This window comes from Cervus canadensis, chromosome 24 (assembly GCF_019320065.1).
Source record: "Cervus canadensis isolate Bull #8, Minnesota chromosome 24, ASM1932006v1, whole genome shotgun sequence".
In the NCBI taxonomy this organism is placed as follows: domain Eukaryota; kingdom Metazoa; phylum Chordata; class Mammalia; order Artiodactyla; family Cervidae; genus Cervus; species Cervus canadensis.
Window position 1 is genome coordinate 37,748,674 of NC_057409.1, and position 21,737 is coordinate 37,770,410.

The window sequence follows — 21,737 nt, forward strand, 5'->3', positions numbered from 1 at the left end:
CGGGCTCAGGTCTGGACAAAAGCCGGGAAGAGGAAAAGCCCTGCCTGGCTGGCCAGATTCTGGGTTTCTGCCGAGGCCCCCTGAGAAGCCGGAACAGTTGGGCTCCAGCCGGGATTGCCAAAGTGGACACTGAGTGACTGTGTGCTCCCGGGTCATCGCCAACGTACCTTCCCCGCAGGTAGCCGCAGGCTTCGAGGGGCGGACCGGGTCTCTGGCTCCTGCGAGAAGGCTCTGATAGTGGCTAGTGTGGGAAAAAGGACGCTCAGATCTTGAGTATGCTAGGGGAAGTTTAGCGGCGCGTCCTGGTCGCAAGGCAGCGGGAAAAAAAAAATCCAGGTAGTGGGCGTGGGAGAAGGAAATGGGAGGAAGACGGTGCTAAATGCCTGGTTGTGTAGGCAGCCAGCTCTTAGGCATTGGAGGGTGAAATTGGGCAGGGGGAGGTTGCAGGCGGTGGATGGATGCCGGGTCTGCAGCAGAAGAAAAAATCGGGCTGTAGGAGGATGCAAGGACTCGTGGAATACGAAGTCTTGGGTTTAGGGCGAAGAAGACGTGCGGCCTCGGCTGTAGGAGGACTTGGGCGTGTGCATGGAACTGGGGCCGCCGGGACTGGTGGTGCGGCGGGCTGGAGGCGTCCTCCTGGGGAGCTTGGAGGGAGCGGCGAGGGCCGGTCGCTAGGCCACCTGGTGGCTGTCAGGGGTGGAGGAAATGTCGCCGTCGGCATCTCGAGTTAAGGTGGAGAGGGGTTAAAGGTCCCGGCGCTCGGGAGGGAAGGGTCGGGCGTGGAAGGAGGAACCCAGCTGGCTTCGATTGCACAAGGGCCCAAAGACGCATGGAGGCCAAGAACCGGCTGGTCCCAGCGTCCCCGAAGGGCGTGCAAACCTCAGGACTAGCTAACGGACGACGAACCCGGGCCGCGCCCACGGACGCGCCCTCCTCGGAGTGCAAGCAGGGGTATTTATTATACTTTATTTGGAAGGTGCATGCGGACCTAAAACTGCCCTTTGCCCCTTAGCTTGCACTCAGCACTGTACTTTAAAACAGATAAACCGGGCTGCCTGGCTTAAAAAAAAAGCAGCTAAATTCTCCGGAGAAGACTGCTGGAGTGCCTTGTACCTTATTTTTGTCTTCTGTTTTTTTGTTTTGTTTTAGGAGATAAGCGGAGTCTGCAAGATTGAGAGGAGTTGGGGGTGATTAGAAATTGTTAAGGTGAGAATTAGTAATTCCTCCCCTTCTTTCATGCGGCATTACTGCGTTTAACTGCTCGTGGAGGTCTTGGAGGTGGTCGGAGGCCCTGTAAGAGAATGACTCAGGAATTTTTCCACCAATAAATTGCAACTGTTTGCTTGTTTCTTTCAGTCTAGAGTCTTCTCTGCAAGACACTTTTTTTTTTTTTTTTGCACAGAAATTAGTGTAGTTCATGAACTCAGCACCCTCCTCCACCCCCACCCCCACCCCCGGAAGCAGCTCTTCTTAAACGACTTTGTGTTCCTTCAGGTTTATTTTCTATCATTGCACATGTGTGTCAGGAGGTTGGAATTCAGCTGCTAGATAAATGAACTGGCTTGTTGGAAAAGGCCTTCCTTCTGAAATCAGGGTTTGGGTGGAGACAAAAAATCTGAGGGACTAGAGTCAAAAGTGAATTCAGTGGTGTCTGAAGCCCATCCTCATAGGATTCAAATCTAGAAGAAATAAAATAGTGTCCTACAGTGTAGCCTACTACCAGGTCTACAATAAAGCTTCACTTTTTAAATTAAAAGATGGTAAAAATGTATTGGATAAGTATCATGAAGAAAACCTTTGTTATACGTTATGAAATGTAGAAAGATTAATCAGAAAGTGTTTGCTTAACCAAAAAATATTATCACTTATTACTGAAATTTCAAGTTTGCTGTATGACTTTTTATTAACTGTATTTGCCGTTAAAGAAAAATAGCCAAGTCATAACTCTTGCATAATACTTCGTAGGAATATGGCCTTGGAAATGTATCAAAACTGAGATAAGTTTGCTGCCTCTTTTTGTTTTGTTTTAAATACAAAGACAGATGTGACTGTGGGATCAGTATGATTAAATGTATACTTTAAGCTGTACTTTAAATTATACTTGAAATTACAAATGGGAAGTAGCTGACTCGTTCACACCAGTGTGTTCACTTTTTCATTCTAGTTGAGTTTCAGATGGTCCCCCAGTAATGGTCTAGAGAACCTCCTAAATACTAATATAATAAACAAAATCCCAGAATTGCAAATTGGGAAGTGAAAATGGGCCTAGAGGTTAGGAATATATCTTGGCTCATCATGAGGAACCGAAGCTCACAGTCTACTAATCATTACATTTAAAAATATAAAGGCCAGACAACTTTAACTCAACTTTTTGAGATAATGTTTATAGACCTCTTCCGTAATAATTTTTTAAAGTCAATTCTCCTGACTTTCAGTCCTCAACTGTAAATTAATAGAATAAAAGCAATCTGTTGTTATGTTCTAGGGGGAAAAATAGTTCCCATTAAAGCACCGTGAAAGGGAACAGATACCTTTAGCAGGCTCGGTGCCTCCTCTTACTCTCAGGAAACATGCCTTTCTTTAAGCCTAAGCCCTATGGCAACCCACTTCAGAATTCTTGCCTAGAGAATTTGGTGGACAAAGGAGCCTGGCGGACTATAGTCCATGCGTTCGCCAAGCATCAGACATGACTGAGTAACTAACACTTTCACTTTTCATAAAGGGCTTCCCAGGTGCCAATACGGGAGACCTAAGAAACATGGGTACAATCCCTGGGTCAGGAAGATCCCCTGGAGGAGGCCATGACTCCCCACTCCAGTATTCTTGCCTGGAGAATCCCATGGACAGAGCAGCCCAGGGGACTACAGTCCAAAGGGTCGCAAAGAGTGGGAGGTGACTGAGTGCGTCCATAGGGTGTAGCCCTGCTGTCTCTGGGAACCAGATTGATTAGTATCTGCTACCCCCACATCCCAGGAAGACACCTCTTCCTGGAACAACTCCAGTCCCCTCTCCCACCCACTGGCAGTTTGCCTTTGCCCACTAATGGCTGGAAGAATAGTCCAGGAGCTGGGATACCAAGGACAGGCCAGGGACATGTTCTGAGCAGTAGTTCTTCTCTATACATACAGATGTCTCTAATTGAGAAATCACTTTGTATTCAGTGTATCATCACCACTATCCTTTACTGTGTCTAGGAAAATAGAGTTCCACCAGGAATTCTTCATCTTTCACTTATAAAAAGACTTAATTAAATTTTCTCTAAAATGGGTCACTAGAACTTGTTGAATCTTGTTAAGGATAGTTGTTTTAACCAAAAGAGCCTCTTAAAAGAGGGGAAATAGTAGTGCCCATCATTCTGTGCATCTTGAAGGCCTAGCACAATGAGGCATTGGATAGAAGTGTTCAAATAAACATGATATTGTGGAAATAATCCCATTTGATAAGACAAACCAACAGTCAAGAATAAAGAATAGTGATTTACATTATTAAGGGCATGTGACAGGCTCAGGCTCCCCCACGTTCTAGCCGGATGGCCTTGGAAAGCTTGCTTTCTTTTAGCAAAGAAGAATGGAAAAACAATTTCCATCTTACAGGGTTGTTGTGAGTGTTGACTCAGAAATCACACAAGAGGCATGTAACACAATGCCTTTATACAGAGAATGTATTCAATTCTAATGGTTAATGTAATTGTTATTAGCTTTCTGTGCAATCATGCTATTATGAATTGTTCTTTTTAGTTATCACCAAATTGTATTTTGCTTTTACACAGTAATGAAACAAATGATGAGATATGTGTCTTATCTTTTTTCCTCTTAGAGGTTTATTGAAGTCAAAATGTCTCAAAAAATCCAAGGCGGGTCTGTGGTAGAGATGCAAGGAGATGAAATGACACGAATCATTTGGGAGTTGATTAAAGAGAAACTCATTTTTCCCTACGTGGAACTGGACCTGCACAGGTAAATGAATCACTCTGCCAAGCAGCCAACTCAGAAAGCATAATCCACGTGATTTCAGGGTATAGGTCACTTTTTTGCCTAGATACCACTATATCTTGTGAATAAAGCTTTGGGCAAGCTTATATGCAAACAAAATGTATAACTGGTGTGCCCCTGTGCAAAGAGCAACTCTAACACTAGTTGTTTGCAGCAAAGTAAGGGTTTATTTTCAGGGCACCAAGAAGGGAGTGGAGACAAGTCTCAGAGCCACTCCAGCTGGATCTTTGAGTTGTTGTGTTTTTTTTTGGAGGGGGGGGTGGTACGCTGGGCCTTTGTTGTAGCGCACTGGCTTTCTCTAGTCATGGTGAGCAGGGGCCACTCTCTAGTTAGGGTGAACCAGCTTCTCATTGCAGTGCCTCCTCTTGTTGCAGAGCACAGGGTGAGGCACAGGGGCTCAGTAGTTGGGGCACATGGGTTAGTTGCCCCGCTGCACATAGAATCTTCTGGACCAGGGATCAAATCTGTGTTCCCTGCATTGGCAGGGGGGTTCCTAACTACTGGACCACCAGGGAAGGCCTGCTGCTGCTGCTAAGTCGCTTCAGTAGTGTCCGAATCTATGCAACCCCATAGACAGCAGTCCACCAGGCTCCCCCATCCCTGGGATTCTCCAGGCAAGAACCCAGGAGTGGGTTGCCATTTCCTTCTCCAGGAAGGCCTGAGGGTATTTTAAAATCGTGAAATTTCTGTGGCTTTTCTTAAATGTTAGTTTCAGGGAAGTCAGGTTGCATCCAGTTTACATTCTTATGGCTCAGGGGCTGATAGCTCGTCTTTTCCCTGGAGAAACAACCTGATTCTGTTGTTACTGATGATATCTAAACCACAATTATAGTCATTCAGAGTGTTATGTACAATAGCAATTTTAGTCATCTGAGTCTGGTTGACTAGTGTTAAATTAATACAGAATGGAGGTCAGAGGGGACCAGAGGAAATAGTTTTAGATAGAGAGATTAATTATAAACTCTGAAGGGAACTCAATTTTAGGGGGACTGGGTTTCAAATATATATGAAATGAATCTTTAATTTTAACATAATACTAGAAATACTGAACTTGTCATTGTTCAGAAGAGAAGAATTATGATGGCAGCAAAGTGATTTCTCAGGTCTTTCCAAGCCTCTATTTCCTGTGAGGGTTTTGTTTGTAATAAATTAGTGGCCAAGAGTAACACTAGGTACTATTTGCAGAGGGGAAAAGAATAGAGCTGCGTGCCAAGTTGCTCAGTCGTGTCTGACTCTTTGCAACCTTATGAACTATAGCCTACCAGGCTCCTTTGTCCATGGGATTCTCCAGGCATAATACTGGAGTGGGTTCCCGTGCCCTCCTCTAGAGGATCTTCCTGACCCAGGGATTGAAATCTTTTAAATCTCCTTCATTGGCAGGTGGGATTTTTACCACTAGCGCCGCCTGGGAATTCTCTAATAAATCGATAAAGAATGTAGTTAACACAGTTTTGTCCTTTCGAAAGGATAAAGTGTTTTCTGTCACTCTGCTTAACTAGTCAGTGGGCCTTTTTACCTGTTCATTCCTTGTCTTTTCTCCGTTTTATACAATTATAATTGTATAATTATACAGAATTCTCAAAGTTATCTAATACAACCCCCACCTTTCAGGAGAAGTTCCCTAAACCATTTGTGTCCAAGACCCTGATGCTGGGAAAGATTGAGGACAAGAGAAGAAGGGGACAACAGAGGATGAGATAGTTGGATGGCATCATTGACTCAATGGACACGAGTTTGAGCAAGCTCCAGGAGATAGTGAAGGCCAGGGAAACCTTCTGGTGGCTAAGCTGTTGAATAAGGGCTTCCCTGGTGACCTAGATGGTAAAGAATCTGCCTGCAATGCGGGAGACCTGGGTTGGATTCCTGGGTTGGGAAGATCCCCTGGAGGAGGGCATGATAAACCACTCCGGTATTCTTGCCTGGAGAATCCTACGGACAGAGGAGCCTGGCGGACTAGAGTCCATAGGGTCACAAAGAGCTGGACACGACTGAGCGACTTTCACTCACAAGCTGTTGATAGTGTCTATATTGCAGCCTTGAGAAGGAGCAAATACCTGCAGAGGTCCACAAACATATAGGAAATGAAGCTTTTAAAACATTATCCAAATGATTAAAGAAACATTTTACAGACACCTAACATGGCAATAGGGCTCCCCTGATAGCTCAGTTGGTAAAGAATCTGCCCGCAATGCAGGAGACCCCGGTTCGATTCCTGGGTCGGGAAGATCCACTGGAGAAGGGATACACTACCCACTCCAGTATTCTTGGGCTTCCCTTGTGGCTCAGATAGTAAAGAATCCGCCCGTAATGTGGGAGATCTGGGTTCGATCCCTGGGTTGGGAAGATCCCCGGAGAAGGGAAAGGCTATCCACTCCAATATCCTGGCCTGGAGAATTCCATGGACTGTATAGTTGGACGCAAGGAGTTGGACACAACTGAGTGACTTTCATTTCATGTACATGGCAATAGGTGAGTTTGCAGAGCAATTGCCTTGATAATAGCTACAAAGATTCTCTTTAGCTTTAAAGGACAGTCATTATAACTTTAAGGCAGAGTCACTGGCTAAAAACTAAAAAATTCTTGGAGACTTAAACGTTTAAGTGTAAGTAGTTCCAAGATTGCTATTATTATTACATGATTGGTTCTTTCTGAGGCGAGTGGAATGATTCATTTTTTTAATTTTCTGTTGTCTAGACAGTGATTGGGACCATTTACTCATTCTTTTTGCTTAGAAGCAAAAAAATCCACTAATTTTCTGTAAGCTTCTTCTGATGAAAAATGATTCCTGTGAACGTGAATATTGCTGACTATACTGCTGTTTAAGTTAGGAGTGGACTTTTTATAGATACTCAGCACTTCCTAAGTCAGAAGATAAGAGTGTCTTTGTTAGTGCCGATGAAAAAAAAAAAATTAATAATCTAAGAAAGAAATGGAGAATTGTATTCATGTCAGTTTGAGTAGTATAGCCCAAGAGACAGTCATTCAGAAAGCTCTGAGGGCCATTCTGCCCACTTGGGGGTCAAAGAGCAGTTATATAAGTTTTTGAAACAAAGGGTTATAGGTCATGTTGGAAAATTTACACACAGTCCACGGCTGTGTGTACAAAGTGACCCCTTACAAGATTAAGAAGGAAGGATATCCTGAGGAGGTCTGGAAGTTGACAATTAATGCAGATTGACAATACACACCCTCAAGGACAGGGAGGAGGTGCGAACAGTCAAAGCAGTTTGGAATTATTTTTATTTGGAAATATATCACCAGATTGGATGCCCTTTTGCATTTCCATCACAAGGAGTGGGATATCTAAAGGAAGGGAAATACCAGAACTGAAACGAGAGATTGAGGGGCTTGATGGTTCAGCAAGTTTTGAAAGCTGCAAAAACTGGAAAACTTTTTAAGCCTTGGAGAACAAATTAAACTGTTACATTACTGTTTTGTTTTTCCTGCTTTCGGTAAACTATTACCTACTTTAAAGTTTTACAGTCTTCTCTGCTCTGGATAACCAACTTTCTTTCACACTCTGAATACCATGTATTCTGGGTATTGGTGTATTTCAAGCTATAAATCAGTGGGCTATATAAAGTCATTCCTGGATTCCATTATTTATTCTATAAACTTCAGGCTTGTGTCCAGGAGAAAGACTTGCCTGAGATTTAGGGAAAGGTTCAACGTACAGCTAATTGGCCTTAATAGTTAGCATTTTTTTGGCACTGACTGTCTCAGCTGTAACTCCCACCACTTCAGTGCCAAACTGCAAGAAATCCTTTAAGTCCTCAGCCCTTTTATTTTTAGAGCACAGTATTTTCTAAAGGGAAAATAATACTTAGGTTTGCATTTTTATGCTAATCAGATGAAGAAAGTCTGCAGAAAGTGGTGGTAAAGAGTAGGCCGAGGGGAAAGAGTACAGTGGTTTTTATTTCATTTCCTTCTCAACAGCTTCCTACAATGCAGCATGGCCCAGCGGTCTAGCCCTTCTTAGAGGTTTTTTAGTTGGCAGCCATCTTTGTGTCACGGGTGCACTAATGCTAAAACTCAGCAGATTTAGGTATGTGTGGAGCCTTCACTTACTGCGGGGCAGGCCCTGTGTACCATCGGCATGCAGAGTGGTGCATGGGGAGAGAAGGGGAGTATCTTCAGTCACCTGAGGGTGTGTCTGGAAAAGTTACGCTTTCAACCTTTCGCTCCCAGCTACGATTTAGGCATAGAGAACCGCGATGCCACCAATGACCAGGTCACCAAGGACGCTGCGGAAGCTATAAAGAAGTACAACGTTGGTGTCAAGTGTGCTACCATCACCCCCGATGAGAAGAGAGTGGAGGAGTTCAAGTTGAAACAAATGTGGAAATCTCCAAATGGCACCATCCGAAATATCCTGGGTGGCACTGTCTTCAGGGAAGCTATCATCTGCAAAAATATACCCCGGCTTGTGAGTGGATGGGTAAAACCCATCATCATAGGTCGTCATGCTTATGGGGATCAAGTAAGTCGTGTTGGCATGACTTGACTTTCCATGTTCTTTTCTCATGACCTTTGATTGCCCAGCAGTTCGGATCTATATGTGCTTTATTCTCTTTTGGTGTCTACTTTCATTAAGTGAGGTATGTGCTCAGCCACTTCAGTCATGTCCGACTCTTTGTGATCCCATGGACTATAGCCCTCCAAGCTTCTCTGTCCATGGAATTCTCCAGGCCAGAATACTGGAGTGGGTAGCCTTTCTCTTCTTTTGTGGATCTTCCCGACCCAGGGATCAAACCCGCGTTTCTTGTACTGCAGGCAGTCTTTACCACTGAGCGACCAGGGAAGCCCACAAGTGAGGTATAGAATTGAGAAATGAATATATATGTGTATATATACAAACACACATAGACATTTAGATAAAAGCAAATTCAGATAAACTTACAGTCTCAGATAAACGTACGTGTCTCACTATAAATGACTTTTTTATAGGCTTTTTTTTCCCTTTTATCTTTTTATTAGGTTAAACCATATGATACAGACATTTTCGTATAATTTCTTGTGGTTTAACTAAATCAGTGGTTCAGCCAAACCTGGGCTGTACAATAGGATCTTTTCACAGGATTTTTGGGGTTTGTTTTGTTTTGCATTGCCATTTAAAAAAACTTTTTTTGTTGTTTTAATTCCAATGCCTGTGTCCCACCCTACACTAGCTAAATCTCAATTCCATGGTGTTTTAAAGCTCTCCAGGTGATTCTAATGTGCAGACAGAATTGAGAACTACCAAGATTATTATATTAAACATGATCATTTCATGCATAAAAGGACAAACTAACTTAGTAGTTGAAAGCAGTCTCTTCAGAACATTCCTTGGGGGAAGAAAAAAAGTCTAGTTTCTATACTTCTGTACAAGTAGGTTTGTTGCCAAATTAAACAGAAACATTACCAACTAAACAAAATAAAAATTCTGTGTTGAAACTGAAGTTTTAGACTTTAACAGAAAGCAGCTCTTGTCTTACAAGAGCCTTAAAAACAAGAGCCTTTGTCCCTGACACCCAGAGGCTTTGATGTTGCCATCGTTAAAAATAGTATGGGCAGAGCAGACCACTCTGTTTCTGGGGGCTGGGTTACCAGGTCAGTCCTTGAGCGGTAGTTCACTTTGCGTTTCAGGCTATATCTTCCTCCTGGCAATTCCCTTCACAGATAATTCTCAGAGGCTCAGAAGGTGGAATGTAGATGAGATTGCTACAAACTCACTAGTCCTGGGAACATGGCTCTTAAGTTGTATCCTTTTTTTCCTTTTCCCTTTTTTTAAATTATTGTGGCATCAATCACTGGAAGAATGGTCATTTTGTTTATTAAAGTCTACTAGATTGAAAATTCCAAGCATCTAGAGAGCATTTATGATAGTGCTTTGACACCTTTTGAGAAATGAGAATCAATTACTACCCATAAATATCCAAAATGTTCTGCATAGAATAGATATTAATCTGTCGTTATCTGACAGCTCTTCTTTCAGCTGTCTTTAGTATTACTGTAAACAAAGATAAATAAGTTTGACTGGCATCTGCTGGTACCTGGCTCTGAAAGTATTCTAATCTAGCCATTAAAGAAGGTACAAGGCAGCAAAGATTAACATGTGCCTAGTGTGGGCTGGGCATATTTTTCCTTACCTGTGACAGAGGTAGCTGTCCTTAGAAGGCCCTTTCTTAAGGGTCATCAGCCTACTGCAGCCGCTTCCAGAATGATTGCTTTCTATGGGCAAGTCCTGGGCTGGGCCTTAGTAGAACGATGTCCATGAAGAGAACAAGCCCTGAAGGCCCAAGGACCAGACCCTAAATGGGTCATTTGCACTACGTCATAGTTCCTCCCTTGTAAGATTGATGGAAGAATCAAAGGAGGTAATGTGGGATACAGGTTAATCACTTAAAATATGTCTCATAGTGAGCACCAGGCATTAGCACTCTCAACATCATCTTCAGTGCCATGCTGCATTTAATCACGTCCGACTCTTTGTGACCCCATGGACTGTAGGCCACCAGGCTCCTCTGTCCATGGGAATTCTCCAGGCAGGAATACTGGAGTGGGTTGCCATGCCATCCTCTAGGGGATCTTCCCAACCCAGGGATCAAACCCAGGTCTCCCACATTGCTGGCAGATTCTTTATCGTCTGAGCCGCCAGGGAAGCCCATCTTCAGTGCTACAGTTAGTATATTGTCATCCCCCAGGAGAAGACTTCCTTGACCTTCACGTTATGGTCATTTCTCTTCCTCCGTCTTCCAGTAGCATTTTTATCTATGCCCGCTGTTGACACTTGAAAGCTCTTAATGTTGCTTCACTTTTGTATGACTTTGTTAGGTCATAGGCTTTGTAAGAGGGAATACTCTGTTACTCTCTTTCATACTCATATCTGTAGTTAGGAAACTGCCCCTTACATTGTAGGCACCTGATAAATACTGATTTCTAATGTGTACTACTAACTAGCTTTGGGAATTCTCTGGACCTCTTTATCTCTACCCCTCAATTAGAAAGTTGGACTACACTGTACTATTGTCTAGGTGTCTTCCAGCTCTGTATTATGGGCTTTTTTTCCTCTTTATGTAACTCTTGTTAGGACAGTTTTGTGATTTCTTTTCTTTTTTCCCCCTATACAGTATAGAGCAACCGATTTTGTTGTGCCGGGGCCCGGAAAAGTAGAGATATCCTACACACCAAGCGATGGATCCCCCAAGACGGTATACCTAGTACATAACTTCACAGGTATGTTTGTATTTTCCATTTTTTTTTTAACAGGCCATTTAGACAACATTATCACCAGTTTCTTAAAGTTAGTTGTGTGGCTGCCTAAAAATGCAACCTGAATCTATAGTATTTCCACAGGACTCAAAACCGAACAAAAAAGTCATTGGCTTCCTGTGACATAAGAGGAATTAGCCACTTAATTCACTTAATTGGAAATACAAGTAGATAATTATGCATCTCAAAACCGGGAGGGGAGATTGACAGGAATCTGTTACGCTCAAATTACATAAATTAAACGTTAATAGCCCCAAATTGCCTGTTATATAATCCTACGCTTTGGCTCTGGTAGGGTTTGTATTTGAAAACGGCTCTTTTATTTCTTTGCTGAAGTGTTTTCCTGGTTCTGAGTGTTTATTTTGTGAAAGTAGACTGTTTGGGTTTTGTTTTGGGTTTTGTTTTTTTTTTTGCTTCTCTTCCCTTGATTTTGCTGTTTCTAAGGTTCAGTATGGCAAATCCCACCCAAAAGTTGTTGAAAGAACAGAGGACTTTCCCCATTGTTAAGCTTGTTAAAAGAACTCACACAAACAGAATCTTAAAATCTACCTAGCTGTTGTTCTCCTTGCCTCCTCTAAGTCATATCATTTTAAAGGAATCTAGTTTTGCCAGTTTCCGCACCTCTCTCATCCTTAGCCCCAAGCTGGCCCTAGGCAGTAGCATGGATTCAAGTTCTAGCTTTCAGTAATAACAGAGTTCAAACAGTAAGAATTGTGAAACACCAGTGATTATATGGAGCATGATTATTTCTGCCAAAGCAGAACCAACTTTCAGTATCTTCCAGGAAATTATAAGAATTCTCATTTCATGTTTGATATGTATTAGTGGCTGAAGGTTGAGTGCACACTTAAAGCTTAAAAGACATGCTTGAAATTTTTTAAACTGTGAAAAGAGTTTAAAAATTATTTACCCCTTCTTCAGTGTGTTTCTGGTTCATATCAGTTCTTGGTATTTCAGGATCCAAAAGACCATGTTTTCCTCGTGGCTATTGGCCTTTCAAAATGACTTAGAATGTACTTACCTATAGTTGACTTTCCTCCAATTATGTGTCTCAGAAACTCATGGGATAATGAAATTGGAAGCCTGAACTCAGATATGAGAGCTGGAAGTGGGCTGTTTTGGTGGTGGGGGTGGATTTAGACTTGCTACAGCCGTACCCTATTTACCTTTCTTTTTTTTTTTTTCTCGTTTCCCCCTCACAGAGAGCGGTGGTGTTGCCATGGGGATGTATAATCAAGATAAATCAATCGAAGATTTTGCACACAGTTCTTTCCAGATGGCTTTGTCTAAGAATTGGCCTTTGTACCTGAGCACCAAAAACACTATTCTGAAGAAATACGATGGACGTTTTAAAGACATCTTTCAGGAGATATATGACAAGTAACTACAGTTCTTTTTTTCCTTTATTTATTTATTTTTTGGGGGGGTCACAAATGGTGGCATTTATAGTATAGAATTTGTATGCTTATCCATTTGATTCTGGGACAAATTGAGTGAAAACCAGCACTATCTCATTAAGATAAGGACAGAACTGAGATTTAACAAGGGTTGAAATAAAGCTCGTGAGTTGCTTTTAGAAGGGAAATATGTTCTCAGATAAAGGTCCCACATTTTTTTCAGAGCCAGGATTATTTAATGTGTGAGTAAATGTACCCTGTTAGTGATAGAAAATTCCGATTTTTCACATGTGTAAGTTTCTGAATTGGGCCTGTTCCATTTTCTTTCTTTGTAATATTTATTTATTCACCAGGTCTTAGTTGCTCATGCAGGATCTTTAGTTGCAGCATGTGGGATCTAATTCCCCGACCAAGGATCAAACCTGGGCCCCTGCACTGGGAGCTTGGAGTCTTAGCCACTGCACCACCAGGGAAGACCCCATTTCCATTCCTTCTGAAGCTCACTCTTATGATTTAAAACTCTCCTTTTGGGAATTCCCTGGCAGTCCAGTGGTTAGGACTCCACACTTTCACTGCCAAAGGGGTGGGTTCAATCCCTGGTCAGGAAACTAAGATCTTGCAAGCTGTGGGGCACAGCCAATAATTTAAATATAAATAAAGAAAATAAATAAAGCTTTGCTTTAATGGAGTCGTTTGAACTTAAGTCTACATTTATAATCATTTTAGGTTCAACAGTCCTTGAGTACTTGTTAACTTTTAAGATGACATTCCTCCCTTTAGATACAAGCGTTCAGACCAGGGCTGGGATTTTAGGTATCCTTCCCAAGGCATTTTAATACCTCCTTCCATTCCCTATCTGTGTCAAACCTGGAAGCTGTCCTAGTTTCCTGAATGATACTGGGCCATAAAATAGTCTTTCTCTACCCCCGTATATTCTTTTTTTAAAATACATATCCTTAAGGCAAGCTGAATCCCAAGAAACTGGTGAGTGGTATATTGAAAACTGTAAAAGTAGTATTAATACTTGGAATACTGTTGTCTTGCTTAATTCTCACATCTCTGCCAAGTGGATGAAATCGCCCTTACAGATGGGAAAATAGTAGTTTCATAGCTAGAAAATGAGTGGGCAGGGATTTCAGCCCATGTCTGTCAGATTCCCAGATTTGTGTTACTTCTACTAAAACATGCTGCTTCCAGCCCCACCTCCAGCCTTTCAGAGAGGCAGATGGTATCCCAATAAAACCAGTTTTCTTTGTCTATTGTTCTCTTCTCTTTCTTGTTTCTCAGGCAGTACAGATCTCAGTTTGAAGCTCAGAATATCTGGTATGAGCACAGGCTCATTGATGACATGGTGGCCCAAGCTATGAAATCGGAGGGGGGCTTCATTTGGGCCTGTAAGAACTATGATGGGGACGTGCAGTCAGACTCCGTGGCCCAAGGTAAGGAGCTGGAGGACAAGTGGAGGTGGGGCTTGGCCTGCCGCCAGCAGGTGGTGCCCCAGTGTGGGAAGAGGGATTCTGTAGCCCTTGGTGAAGCTCATGAAATGGTTGCACTGTGGGACATCAGGTCCGTCTTCTCAGCTGACTGATGAGGAAGGGAAGCTCAGACTGGGGGGGCGACTTCTCTCAGGGGTGCCCAGGAGGTAACTCAGTGGGGTTGAATCTCCAGCCTTAGATGTTAACACAGTTTATGTCTCAACCCTTTTCCCTCCTTAAGTTTCACTGCCTCCAATGGGCAGCCCAGTCACCTAATCTGAAAATCACTCTTTTCCCCTGCCTTCCAATAAGAATGTAAAAAACTATGGGACTCGGGAGAGAAGGGGCCAGGGTTATCTTATAACCAAGGGGCCTCCCTCCCAAGAGCACATTCATCCCGTGACTGGTACAAATCACGCCCCTTTTGCCAGCCTTGACAGCTGTTCCGTGCCACATAAAACACATGTGTTTACTGCTTAGCTCTAAATTGAGCAAAGAAGCAGAAATTCCAGAAACCAGGAGCTGCATGCCAGAGATAAGGACCAGAGGAGCAAAAGCTCTCCCTCCCTGCCTTCCTCAGTGCTAAGCTGTCTTTCAGTTTCAGTTACTTGTGAAGCAGTGTGCACTGAGTTCCCCTGCTGAATGTTTGTGTTCATTTCAGTTACGTTTGCTTTTCCCCACGAAGTACTACTTTTTCTTTCTCTTGTGAAAAGTTAATCATCGCTATCAGTTTGAAAATCAGTAGCTCTGCCTGGTTAAAGATAACTTTGATGTCAGATAAATGAGTTACCCAGGTCTTTCTTTTCCCTCCTCCTGTTTCTCTTGAGTGCTATGTGCTATGGCTTCAGTTATATCGGACTCTGAGACCCTATGGACCATAACCTGCCAAGCTTCTCTGTCCATAGGATTCTCCAGGCGAGAATCCTGGAGTGGGTTGCCATGCCCTCCTCCAGGGGATCGTCCTGACCCAGGGATCCAACCATCTCGTATGTCTCCTGCGTTGGCAGGCGCGTTCTTTATCACTGGTGCCACCTGGGAAGTCCTCATAGTCCTTTGAATGCTGCAGAGGAAGGAGTGTTGCTTTGTGATAATTCCATCACAAAGCAAGGAGAGCAGCATTCTTAGAATGGGCCCAGATCATCTCATGGTTTCTAAATGTCCTCATGGCAATAAGAGGGTATCCGGAGGGATATCGCAAATGTTATTGTCAAGCTGTGGAGGTTCAAAGGACTTCAGAGCAAGAATGCTGCAGTGCAGTGTCCAGCCGTGCACTGATAAGATATCTGCAACCAAGACTCTGTGTCTGGGCAGTGCCTGCAGATAAAGGTGACCTCAGCATAGCAGATTAAAAGGCAGCAGAGCTGTCCTCACATTCATTCTTTTCTAGAGGCATGAACTACTTTGAACTCACACCAAACGTTTTACTTCTGACCTCAGTTTTGACAGTGGTACCAGCTAGTGTCTCATGGATAAATAGACAGACTATCACCATGGATATGGCCCTAAACATCTCCAGTCAGTGAATATTTGAGCCTCTACTGAGGCCTCATACCAGCACAGTGATAGGAAAGGAGCTGCTAATTTGGTACAGAAATTGCTAATTGTACTCAAAGAGTTTATAAAGTTTTTTTCCTTACTTTCAAACCAAAAAAAAAAAGGTAGCAGCCTATTATAAATTTGCATTGTTAACTCCACAGGTACTATTGGGAGGTAGCAAAAATGGCGAAAAGTGTTCTTTGAATTCGAGTGTTTAAAAAAATGAATAAAAGAAGGAAAGTCAATCACATGGACTTAAAAGTGGTAATTTGGTTCTCTGACTAGGGAACCACAGATCAGAATCGTTCTGGTGAGGCTGTAAAAGAGAGGAGGGGCGAGGGGGAGGTGCTCGGATCCATCCCATTCTGTTTTTAACCAGCTTTCTCTTCCCAGTCCCGCGTGAGCCTGTGAGCAGCTTGGTGGCTGGAGACAACTCCTGAATCTTTATTTTCCCAGAATAGCAGAGCATCTGCACATAAGCATAACAATAATATACTGCACTCTTATTCTCTGGAGGGTAGTATTCTAGGGAATAGGAATGTGTTTTCTTTTCATATATAGTCATGAATATATGCATATACATCTAATTCTCACAGTAGCCCTATGAAGTAGGTGTTTTTACTATTCTCCTCCCCCCTTCTTTTTTAAAGATTTATTGATTGATTTTTATTTTCGGCCACTCTGGGTCTTCATTGCTGCACGCAGGCTTTCTCTAGTTGTGGAGAGTGGAGGCTTACCATTGTGGCGGCTTCCGTGGTTGCAGAGCACAGGCCCTGGGGCGTGCGGGCTTCAGTAGTTGTTGCACTTGGACTTGGTTACCCCTCAGCACATGGGATCTTCCCGGGCCAGGAATTGAACCTGCTTCTCCTACACTGGCAGGTGGATTCTTATCCACCGTACCACCAGGGAAGCCCTACTGTACCCATTTTACAGGTGAGGAAACTGAGCCACAGTACCTAGGAAGTCATGGAACTAGGGTGGAATACAGGCAGTCAGACCATGAGCAGGTGCCTCTGAAGTAAATAAGTGAGGAAAAACATAGCCTTTTCTGAAAGGCGGAAGAATTACTGCATGCACTCATGTTTATTTTGCTCACTGAGTCCTGTCAAGAGGGAGTCATTTTCCTTCCTCTCTGGGAGACCCAGTGCTCTTCCTACACTTGAATCCCATCCTTCGTGTTCTGCCGCTCACAGGTTACGGCTCTCTCGGCATGATGACCAGTGTGCTGGTTTGTCCAGATGGCAAGACAGTAGAAGCAGAGGCTGCCCACGGGACCGTAACCCGTCACTACCGAATGTACCAGAAAGGACAGGAGACATCCACCAATCCCATTGGTAAGATGCTGCTACATTGATTTCCAACCAGAATAGAAATCTTCCAAGGGACCCTAACATGTGTGCCTTTGGCTGCCCAATGCCTTGTGTATAAAATAATCACCTAACAGCTGATTTGTCCTACCAATACGAACTGTTTTAATATGTTTCTTAAAATATACACAGTATATGCTTTTCCATTTTGTGGGAGAATATATATTCCAGAGAAGAATGTTATCAACAAGCATTTTCCTTTTCCTGCAGTGAAACGTCACATGTGGCTGAGAACCTAAGGCCACATTGACAGACCCTTTTAACTAAGTTTCAAGGACAACACTTTTTTTTTAATTAATTTTTTTTTTTTTGGCTGTGCTGGGTCTTCGTTGCTGTGCACAGCCTTTAGTGGCAGAGGGTGGGGGCTACTCTCTAGTTGCAGTGTGTGGGCTTCTGTTTGTCACGGCTCCTCTTGTTTCAGAGCGCAAGCTCTGGAGCGTGGGCTCAGTAGTTGTGGCTCACAGGCTTAGGTGTCCATGTCATGTGAAATTCTCCCAGACCAGGGATTGAACCCACATCCCCTGCATTGGCAGGTGGATTCTTAACCACTGGGCCACCAGGCAAGTCCTCAAGGACAGTACTTTAAAAACAGATTACAGCCTGGAAAGAAAAGAGAGCAGTCCAGACAAGATAAAAGAGGTTGCGACCTTTTCCAAATTAATAAGTTTCCTACCATGACTATATGCTTTCTTAAAGCTCTAACAAAATCCAAAACATTTCCTCTACAAAAATGCAGGTTTTGTGTTTTTTTTAAAGTTTCTATTTGATAAAATATTTCCTGAAACTTACAGCTCATGTGGATAGCAACCAATGAAGTCAGTCACCTAAACAAAAGAAATATTCTATTTTGTCAAACAAAGACTTGGGAATATTCCTAATCAGCATGATTGAATTGTGCTTTTTTTTATTCCCCCTGTCTTTTCAGCTTCCATTTTTGCCTGGACCAGAGGCTTAGCCCACAGAGCTAAGCTTGATAACAATAAAGAGCTCGGCTTTTTTGCAAAGGCTTTGGAAGAAGTCTGTATTGAGACCATTGAGGCTGGCTTCATGACCAAGGACTTAGCTGCATGTATTAAAGGTTTACCCAAGTAAGTATAAGATACTGTAAGCTCTGTGGTCAAATTACCATTTATCCTCACTGGGCTCAAAACATCAACTGCTTTCTGGAGTTACATGAAATATTATTTGTCATCTGGTTCAAGAGTCAGGAGACATTATCTGTGAACTGTCAGATAATAAACATTTCAGGCTTTACAGAACATGTGGCAAGTATTGAACTTTGCCTCCACGGCGGGAAAGCAGTCAGTGGTGATACAAGAGCTGATGGGAATGGCAGCGTTCCAGTCAAACCCTGGGTACAGAACCAGGCTGCAGCCTCAACCGAGTTCATGAGCCAAGCTGTAGTGTGCTCACCCCTGATCTAGTTGGCAGTCAACTGGGTGGCAAGGTTCTGCTTAATATAACAAAATTACAGACATTTTGAAACAAAGGGACCTCCAAGGCTATTTTATTCCACCTCTTTATCTTCAATTTAGTAAGAAAAGTAAGCAGCACAGGTACAAGATGTCCAGTTGCTTATAGTCCCTTCCTTAAGTATCTGTAGCCAGCAGCCAGATAATCGTTTTGCCCAGGACTTTTTTGAGAACACGGAAGCCCGTATCCCAGCTGAACTAGCTGCTGATCAGGGATTTCCTCCCTCAATCAAAGCTGGCTACTGGGGCTCATGTCAAGAAACAATACTAAAAAACAACAAAATTCTGTAAAGCAATTTGTCCTTCAAGTAAAAAATTAATTAATTTTTTAAAAAAAGAAATGATACTAAAATCTAGCACCAATCCCATGTCTCATTCGTGGGTCCTCAGAGTTCTCTGTTAGGGTCAGTATACCTCAGTCATGGGGGTATACTCCATTACTACATCTTTCTTATTTTAAATTTTCAGCAGGAATACAATGTCTGAAATGTTCCTATCAGTGTGTTACTTTTAAGCCTACTTGGATAGGCACCTGTCATCAGGTTTATGAGAGCCAGTCCATTGTCTTTTGTTTTTTAAGAAAGACAAAGGTAGATATAAGAGCATCAGAGTGTTTTTTTGTTTGTTTGTTTGAGGACATGTGACAATTTGTAGGGATATAATTAAAAAGATGACTGTACCTGGATATGTTCTGTTATTTTAATGAAGAATGAGAAATAAGAAGTAGGATGATTTCAGTCTCCCAGGCATTAGTCTGAATGAAGCTCTGGGGCAGTTTTACTCTTGAAGCTACAAGACCAGGAACCCCTGTGTGTGTGTGTGTGTGTGTGTGTGTGTGGCCTGGCTCCACTCAGACTGCCTGTAGCCTGGGTCAGCCCCTTGGACCGTAAGTGCAGTCATCAGCCATCAACTTGTAGCTTGTTAACATTAATCACTTTTCTTCTAGGAATAAATAGAGTGCTACTTTACGTAGCATGTCTCAGACTTTTCCTCTACTTGCTACCAGATCAGAGACAAACTAAATTTCCTTCTTTTTTCTTTCCTCTATTAGCGTGCAACGTTCTGACTACTTGAATACATTTGAGTTCATGGATAAACTTGGAGAGAACCTGCAGTTAAAACTAGCCCAGGCCAAACTTTAAGGTCATTTCTTGTCTTTGGAGGATTTTTTTTTTTCTGGTGACTAGGGTCTACTGGTTTACATTTTTCTCTATAACACTCAAGGGTAAAGGCAAAATCAATTTTGTAATTTGTTTAGAAGCCAGAGTTTATCTTTTCTATAAGTTTACAGCCTTTTTCTTATCCATACAGTTATGCCACCTTTGTGAACGTGGCCGGGGACTTTTTTTTAAATTTTATTTTCTACTAATAGCCTAGGAATTATTTTTAATGTCCACTTGTACTCACTGTCACTTTTTCTCATGTGCTGAGATCAATGACCAAAATGAACAGTGCTCAAAAGGATAAACTATAGCCATGGTATTATTCCCTGAAATTGTATAAAGTAGAGATTCATTTCCTTTCTCACTTTCCATGGCCTGGGGCCCTGGGTCATTCTAATGTAACAGATATCTCATTATTTGCAGTAGAAGTTGTATGTTAGACTTGCACATGATTTGAAATGAAGAGCATGGCCGTAACTAAAACATGTTGAAGACTCATCTTTGTAAAGAGCTCTAGTTGAATCTTTTAAAAATACTAAATATTTTTGAGCTCCCTGGAGAATCCAGAAGAAATACTACCTGGGGGGGGGTTTGTCCTCGGTGTTTGTCTCCTCCTCCTGGCCTTGTGTGGCCTAAGTATTATGTGACCTTGAACAGCATGTTTCATCCAAGTGCAATAATACAAGCTGCACCTTTTTTTGGGGACCTCTGCTGGCCTCTTTTATTTCCTTATGTAAATGTGATTTTTCAGAAGTTGATTGTAAACACTATTCTAGTCCTGTTCTTCATCTAAACTATCGATTTTAATTAAAATTTAGTGTTAATGAACTAGTCTCCTGAGTTTTTATTTATCGACTGTGTTGCAGGTGCCAGGCACCCTGCTAGATCCTAGCCATAGGAATTTGGTTTTAAAAAAAGTCTCTGCCCTCAAGGAGTTTACTGTGGGGAAATATGGTTAGGTAAACAGAGAGTAAGATGTGGATTCTACAGAGAAAGGGAAAGAACACCAAAGATCGAACAAAAAGGGAACAAAAGGGAATATTAGGGAATTGAGTCTATGTGTATGCTGAGGAGTTTAGTATTATTAGCACATAAGTTAATAGGGAGCCAGTGAAAACTTAAGGGAGGGACATGATCATATTTTCATTTTAAAAAATAACACTTTGGGCACTTCTTGTGAAGAATGCATAGTAGTGGAATGAGGCAGGGTGTGGTGAGCACAACTGAGGAAAGAAGACCAGTTATAAGGTGAACAGAAGAAGGTCTCAACTGGGATAATGAGACTGAAAGCAGAGAGAGTGGGGTGGATCCTGAGAAAAGAAAGCAGAATGGGAGGGGACTGGGGGCTCCCAAGAGATGTGGGGTTGGGGGAAAGAGACAAGTCAAAGACATTTCCCAAGCTTTCAGCTCTACAGACATGGACAAAGCCTGCTCCACATCCCATCATTATCTGTATTTTGGAGAAGGAAGTTGAGGGGAGTTTTGATCAAGCTGACACAGTATGTCAGCAGCCATTTTGACCTGGAATCAAGGAATCCTTATAGCTGAGCTGGGGCTCTCTCCTGTCCCAGCACATGTTCAGGTTTGGATGCGAAGAGAAAGCATTCCATGAAACAAAAGGGTGGCATTGGATTGGTTCATCATAAGTAGTCCCTCCAGCACTCTCACATCCTGGGAGCCAATCAGATGAGTGTTGGTGGTACCAAACCCCATTCTGAACAACAATGTCAGGGTCAGCACTGGGCCAAGAACCAGTTAGCGTTGTTCTAAAATCAACAAATGATCAGATGCTGACCAATACATCCAAAGGCTAATGGTTTATTTTGTAATTTAGAGGATTAGAATTGGCCCGGAAAATAACTGGTGCTTAGTGTAACAACAGCAAGATCCATGAGAGAGGTGAAAGTTCGAAATTCTCTGTATCGCAAATACTGTTTCTTATGATTTTTACCTGAAAATATTTAAGATCTAAGTTAGAATCAGCTCCCAGGGACTTCCCTGGTTGTCCAGTGGTTAAGACTTCACCTTCCAATGCCCAGGGGTGGAGGGGTCAATCCCTGGTCAGGGAGCTAAGATCCTACACA

The 21,737-nt window shown here is 42.6% G+C and overlaps 1 protein-coding gene across 2 annotated transcripts; it reads left to right on the forward strand.

The window, feature by feature from the left end:
• Nucleotides 1-20,481, forward strand: IDH1 (isocitrate dehydrogenase (NADP(+)) 1). Of its 2 annotated transcripts, none has more exons than XM_043445352.1 (10): nucleotides 1-178; nucleotides 1,150-1,206; nucleotides 3,817-3,956; nucleotides 8,181-8,472; nucleotides 11,102-11,207; nucleotides 12,446-12,623; nucleotides 13,928-14,079; nucleotides 16,845-16,985; nucleotides 17,944-18,106; nucleotides 19,542-20,481. In XM_043445352.1, the coding sequence occupies exons 3-10, from the start codon at nucleotides 3,835-3,837 to the stop codon at nucleotides 19,630-19,632; spliced, it is 1,245 nt and encodes a 414-aa protein (XP_043301287.1). In that variant the 5' UTR covers nucleotides 1-178; nucleotides 1,150-1,206; nucleotides 3,817-3,834; the 3' UTR covers nucleotides 19,633-20,481. The 2 variants fall into 2 exon arrangements, with proteins under 2 accessions (XP_043301287.1, XP_043301288.1); XM_043445353.1 differs by lacking the exon at nucleotides 1-178 and adding an exon at nucleotides 809-951.
• Nucleotides 20,482-21,737: the final 1,256 nt, after the last annotated feature.

Bases quoted from the DNA above. Each gene is read 5' to 3' on its own strand.
- IDH1 (XM_043445352.1), top strand. From the start codon at position 3,835: ATGTCTCAAAAAATCCAAGGCGGGTCTGTGGTAGAGATGCAAGGAGAT. The intron at 3,957-8,180 runs GTAAATGAATCA...TTTCGCTCCCAG, and splicing joins GTGGAACTGGACCTGCACAG to CTACGATTTAGGCATAGAGA. The intron at 14,080-16,844 runs GTAAGGAGCTGG...TGCCGCTCACAG, and splicing joins GTCAGACTCCGTGGCCCAAG to GTTACGGCTCTCTCGGCATG.